The 6,000-nt window shown below is 43.6% G+C and overlaps 1 protein-coding gene across 5 annotated transcripts in view; it reads left to right on the top strand.

Annotated features, from left to right (window-relative positions):
* The window catches only part of slc8a2a (solute carrier family 8 member 2a), a 50,848-nt gene that overhangs the window by 26,154 nt on the left and 18,694 nt on the right, over positions 1–6,000 (top strand). For 3 of the 5 annotated variants that reach the window (XM_086098614.1, XM_086098612.1, XM_086098613.1), the window contains 3 exons: positions 1–5; positions 372–733; positions 5,702–5,805. The exon at positions 1–5 is cut by the window's left edge and continues 427 nt beyond it. In XM_086098614.1, the coding sequence (XP_085954740.1) occupies positions 1–5; positions 372–733; positions 5,702–5,805 (471 nt within the window). The remainder of the gene's footprint in view (positions 6–371; positions 734–5,701; positions 5,806–6,000) is intronic. The other 2 variants (XM_086098616.1, XM_086098615.1) reach the window with 1 other exon arrangement.

Here is a 6,000-nt window from a genome sequence, read left to right as displayed (position 1 = left end):
TCAAGGTGAGCAAAAAATAGGTCATTAAATATAATTTATGGGAACAGTATTTAGTTCTATCCAACTGGAGGAACAGGCTTATATCGGATTCATAATTGTCGGTCCACCGTAGAGTTTTTTTGTATACAAAACAGGTCTATGTGAGATCAGATCAAAACGTGACAAAATTTGTATTTTTCTGTGATGCTGTTATATGTTGATTCAATTGAGTTAGCTGTAAATGGAACCTGATTGTTTTGTCAACGTTTATGGCACATACATCGTATCATGAAGAGTTGGCGGGATATATTTTGATAATTTACAATTACACATTTGTAGATGAAATGAACAGAAGAATGTTTTGGGTATTAATTTTAAAAAGTCTTTCCTAGGTGAAGATTTTGGATGATGACATCTTTGAAGAGGATGAACATTTCTTTGTCAGACTTCAAAATTTGAGGTTAGAGGAGGGTGGTGATGAAGGGACAGGATGTTCACCCAAGGGCAGACTAGTGGAGCCGCTGGTTGCCACTGTCACTATCTTGGATGATGACCATGCTGGCATCTTCACCTTTGGTCAGGGGGTTTTGCGGGTGAGTGAGAGCACAGGCACACTGGTGGTGACAGTGGTGAGGAACTCAGGCTCCAGGGGTACCGTTTCTGTACCATATCACACAGAGGACGGCAGTGCCAAAGCTGGAGTGGATTACGAGCAGGCCAAGGGTGAGCTGGAATTTACCAATGAACAGAACAGGTGAGGCAAAGACAGCAACTCAAGGCAATGGCTGAAATGAAATGTAGAGTGTGTATTTTTCTCCCCCTACTAATGTTGGAGATAGCCTTGGGTCCAGAGGTGGCAAATCCAGGTCCAGAAAATAAAAACCCTACCACAGTTTGGCTTTAGCCATTGATGCTAGCTAGCTAGCTACCTCACCAAGCAGGTAAACGAGCACCATGGTAGCTAGCTAGGAAGCAAGCTAGCACCTGGGGCTAAAGCCAAACTGTGACAGGGTCTTTACTTTCTGGACCTGGATTTGCCACCTCTGCTTCGCTCGCTATGTAAGTTCCGGTTCATCCCAAATGTGTTGGATGGGGTTCAGGGTTAGGGTCCTTACAGTCCATTTACAGTATGTTCTTCCACACCAAGGTCTACCACTACAATTGTCTTTACCAGTTCTTGTTTGGTAACAGAAAACAGCCTTCCCCAAAACCGTTCCTTCAAATGAAACACATGGACTTGTCCAGAATGTCTGATTTATTTAATCAGTTGAAAAGTTGAAGTTATTGTCACAAAATGTTTGTCCATGAAGTCCACTTTATCATTGTCACCATAATCTTTAGGGCAAATTAGAATGTTTATAAACGATAGGCGCCAGGTTACTTCCGGGTGGCAGAATGCAAGTGACTATGGTCTAAGCTAGTGTACTGTACTAAAGGAAAAAGATTGTAAATCGAGGATGACCATATTCCCATTTTAAAAGAAAAGAGGACACTTGCCCCGTCCTGGAAATTGTGGTACCAGTCGCAGTTACACAGTGTACTTTACCTCCTATTAGTCACGCTATGCCAACCGGACACTTTCGTAAATTTATTCTCCGCCATTGTTGTATGTTCACATCACACTTGCTTTTTATTCTCTGTTTTTACTGACTTCCTATGGCCGAGTTACAGCGCTACTTCAGGCCTGATATATATACTACAAAATCCAGGTCCAGAAAGTAAAATCCCTGCCATAATTTGGCTTTAGCCCCAGGTGCTAGCACAAGGGGCTAAAGCCAAACTGTGGCAGGGTTTTTACTTACTGGACCTGGATTTGCTACCTCTGGAAACAAGTCAGTTTTTCTATTTTGAATCACCTTAACTGTTGAAATGTAATGTATGGCCATCTTTGGGTCTCCCTTCCAAGCAGTTTACAGTACTGTATTGTAGCTCAGGTACACCCCCCCCCCCCCAGCTCAACCATTATTTTTTCCTGACATACAGTGCTGCTCAAAAGTTTGTGAACCTCTTGAGCAATTTGGATATTCCAATTGTTTCAACCTGATTTTGTTGTTCAACCTGAACCATTACATTTTATATGAAATAACAGGTGTAGGTTTAGCATTTCAATGCATTGTTCTTTTTTTTTTATCAATCGTGTAGCCAAAACTAAATTTAAAAGAGTTTTTGGTCAATTCATGTAGGTGCAAAAGTAAGTGAACCCTGAGCTGCATTGCTTAAAACAAGCAGTAGGATCAGGTAGGACAAATTGGTAGCTAAACTAACCACTGAAATGGACCAATGAAATGAGAGAGGTTTAACGAAGAAATTGTGCATCACTGACTGAAACAGAGACAAAACCCTTTAGTCTTCTTTCATCTGTCTGGGGAAACCTATAAAGTCATCTAAAAAAATAAAAATAAAATAGAGCTTCATCATTCCACTGTGAAGCAGATCATCTGCAACTAGAGAACACTGAAAATTACTACAATCCTGCCTAGAAGTGGACAACCTTCTAAAAATATCAGCAAGAACCACAAGACAAATGATAATTTAGGTGAAAGCCAACCTGTGCATCACATCGAGGGATTTGCAGACCTCTTTTGCTGCATCTGGGACATGTGCATGCTTCAACAATCAGAAGAAAAGTTAATCTACAAGGCTTTCATGGAAGGCTTGCTATGTAGAAGCCTCTGCTCACAAAAAACTTTGCCAGCGAGTACCTGGAAAACACTGAAGCTTTTTGGAAGTCCCTTCTGTGGAAAGATGAGTCCAAAATTGAACTGTTTGGTCACAATTAAAACAGTCATGTTTGGTGAAAAGTCAACACTGCATACCATTAAAATAACCTTCTCCCTACAGTGAAGCAGGGTGGTGAGAATGTTAAGTTCTGGGCTGGCTTTTCATCCTCAGGACCTGGACAACTCCACATAGTCCAGGGAATCATGAATTCAGAGGAATATTGTGAAATCCTGGATCATAACCTCAAGCTGTCCTTTGTGAAGTTACAGCTTGGTAGACGATGAATCATCCAACATGACAATAATCCAAAGCATTCCAGCAATACAACCAAGGAATGTCTGAAAAACAAGATTCATGTTCTGAAAGTGCCCAGTTAAAATCCTGACTGAAATTCTTTCAAAATACTGTGGCGGGACCTGAAGCGGGCAGTTTATGCTAGACGCCCATCTAACCTCTCTCAACTGGCTGCATTTTGCATGGAAGAGTGGCAAAAATTCCCCCAACGTAGATGTGAAAGACTGATAAATCACTAAAGTGTTTGGATGAAGTTCTCATTGCAAAAAGAGGTGCAATGTCTGATTAAGTGGGAGGTTCACATACTTTTGCACCCATGAAATCGGAGTTTTTCTTAAATCAACAACTTTTGCTCAGTAATGAATGACAATATTGTCATTCTTTTTGTTCAAGTCCATTATTTTCAATGTCAGCATTGTAGATTGGGGTATAAGGTATAAACATTTGAATATTTTATACAAAAACTTAACGGTTCACAAATTTTTGAGCAGCACTGTATGTAGTACAGCATTTCTGCATCTTTGTATGGTCCAGAAAGTAAAAACCCTGCTCCCTAGCTAGCTCCCCAGGTGCTCGGATACCTGCTAGGGAGCTAGCACAAGGCGCTAAAGCCAAACTATGGCAGGGTTTTTACTTACTGGACCTGGATTTGCCACCTCTGGAAACAAATCCGTTTTTCTATTTCGAATCACCTTAACTGTTGAAATGTAATGTATGGCCATTGTTGGGTCTCCCTTCCAAGCAGTTTACAGTACTCTATTGTAGCTTTTTTTTTGACAGACCCATAGGACATATTATGGCAGAAAAAGAAGGCTAGCCAGTTCGAGACACATTGCCTTGTGAATATGAGACTCCCCGAACCTAGCCTGGAAACCAGGCTTTACCAGCGAGTGAGTCTGAATGAAGCAGACTTCCCTCTTCCCAGCCACTTCAACTAGCTTCTCCAACGAGATCCCAAGGTGTTCCCAGGCCAGCCGAGAGACATAGTCTCTCCAGCGTGTCCTGCGTCGTACCTGGGGCCTCTCGCCGGTGCGACATGCCCGGAACACTTCTCTAGGGAGGCATACAGGAGGCATCCGAACCAGATGCCCGAGCCACCTAAACTGGTTCCTCTCGCGGAGGAGTAGCAGCTCGACACTGAGTCCCTCCCGGATGACCGAGCTTCTCACCCTAGCTCTAAGGGAGAGCCCGGACACCCTGCAGAGGAAACTCATTTCGGCCGCTTGTATCCGGGATCTTGTTATTTCGGTCACGACCCACAGCTCGTGACCATAGGTAAGGGTAGGAACGTAGATCGACCCATCAATCGAGAGCTTTGCCTTTCGACTCAGCTCCTTCTTCACCACAACGGAACGATACAGAGTCCGCATCACTGCAGATGCTGCACCGATCTACCTGTCGATCTCCCGCTCCAACCTACCCTCAATCGTGAACAAGACCCCAAGATACTTGAACTCCTCCACTTGAGGATCTCATCCCCGACCCGGAGAAGGCAATCCACCCTTTTCCGACTGAGGACCGTGGTCTCGGATTTGGAGGTGATGATTTTCATCCCAACCACTTCACACTTGGCTGCGAACCGCTCCAGTGAGTTGAAGATCATGGCTTGAAGAAGCCAACAGCACCACATCATCTGCAAAAAGCAGAGATGCAATGTTGAGGCCACCAAAGCGGACTCCCTCAACGCCTCTGCTGCACCTAGAAATGATGTCCGTAAAAGTTATGAACAGAATCGGTTATCAAGGAAAGGAAGGTTGGGCGAACTCCCATGCACCCTCGAGCATCCTGCCTAGGGTGTAGAGCTGGCCGGGACAAAAACCACACTGCTCCACCTGAATCCGAGATTCAACTTCCCGACGGACCCTCCTCTCCAGCACCCCTGAATAGACCTTACCAGGGAGGCCGAGGAGTGTGATCCCTCTATATTTTTAAAAAGGGGGACCACCACCCCGGTCTGCCAATCCAGAGGCAATGTCCCAGATGGCCACGCGATATTGTAGAGGCGTGTCAACCACGACAGCCCCACAACATGCAGAGCCTTTAGGATTTCCGGGTGGACCCCATCCACCTCCAGGGCCCTGCCACCGAGGAGCTTTCTAACCACCTCAGTGACTTCGACCCTAGAGATATCGGAGCCCACCTCAGAGTCCCCAGACACTGCTTCCTCAGAGGAAGACATGTCGGTGGAATTGAGGAGGTATTCGAAGTATTCTCCCCACCGATTTACGACGTCCCGAGTCGAGGTTAGCAGCACCCCATCTCCACTATACGATACGATATATATATGTCACAGCAAATAAATGAACTTGATTTGCCCGGCCATTTTTGAGCCGGGCCAAATAGCGATCAATGGCAGCCTTTCCAGACCCATTTTCTGTCTTTCAAGAAATGGGTGTGGCTTGCCAACTCTCATGCAAGTAGAACATTTTTCATTTAACTTGTTTTCTTAATTGCTCCTCCTTGGCCAAATCACATGGTAAGGTTTTTGCATCTTCAAATAGCTTCCCAACCGTGTAAGATAAATTTATGGTCCATTGGGGAATGGGGATGTATATTTTGATCATGTCTGGAAGTGACTGAAGTGTAGAAATGTAAATGTTTTATTTGTTGAGATACAAGCATTCCACGTTCCACTTGGTTTCCCCTTCATATTTTGTGGACCTAATATACAGTAATTGTGGTTTTTGTGTGTCTTGTATGCCTCCAGACACACCTTAAAAGTTCGCATTATAAATGTGGAGGAGTATGAAAAACAGGAAAACTTCTTTATTGTGCTCAAAGAGCCTAAATGGCTAAAGCGAGGACTCTCTGGTAAGTAAACCCCTTCAAATAACAAATGTGTGTTATTGGAGTGAATTATTACAAAACCCCTTTCTTTTAAAATATTGGGGATTTTCTTTATGAATCTAATGTAGTGTAGGATTTTTTTTTATACCTGCACTTAGTAGAGATGGAATTGTATGAAAATTTCATATTTTGATTTTCAGTATTGCCATGATACAGTAT

This window comes from Leptonotus elevatus, chromosome 16, assembly GCF_054856555.1.
Source record: "Leptonotus elevatus isolate MCC_2025b chromosome 16, RoL_Lele_1.0, whole genome shotgun sequence".
Lineage (NCBI taxonomy): Eukaryota > Metazoa > Chordata > Actinopteri > Syngnathiformes > Syngnathidae > Leptonotus > Leptonotus elevatus.
This window is presented reverse-complemented; position numbering and strand designations above follow the sequence as displayed.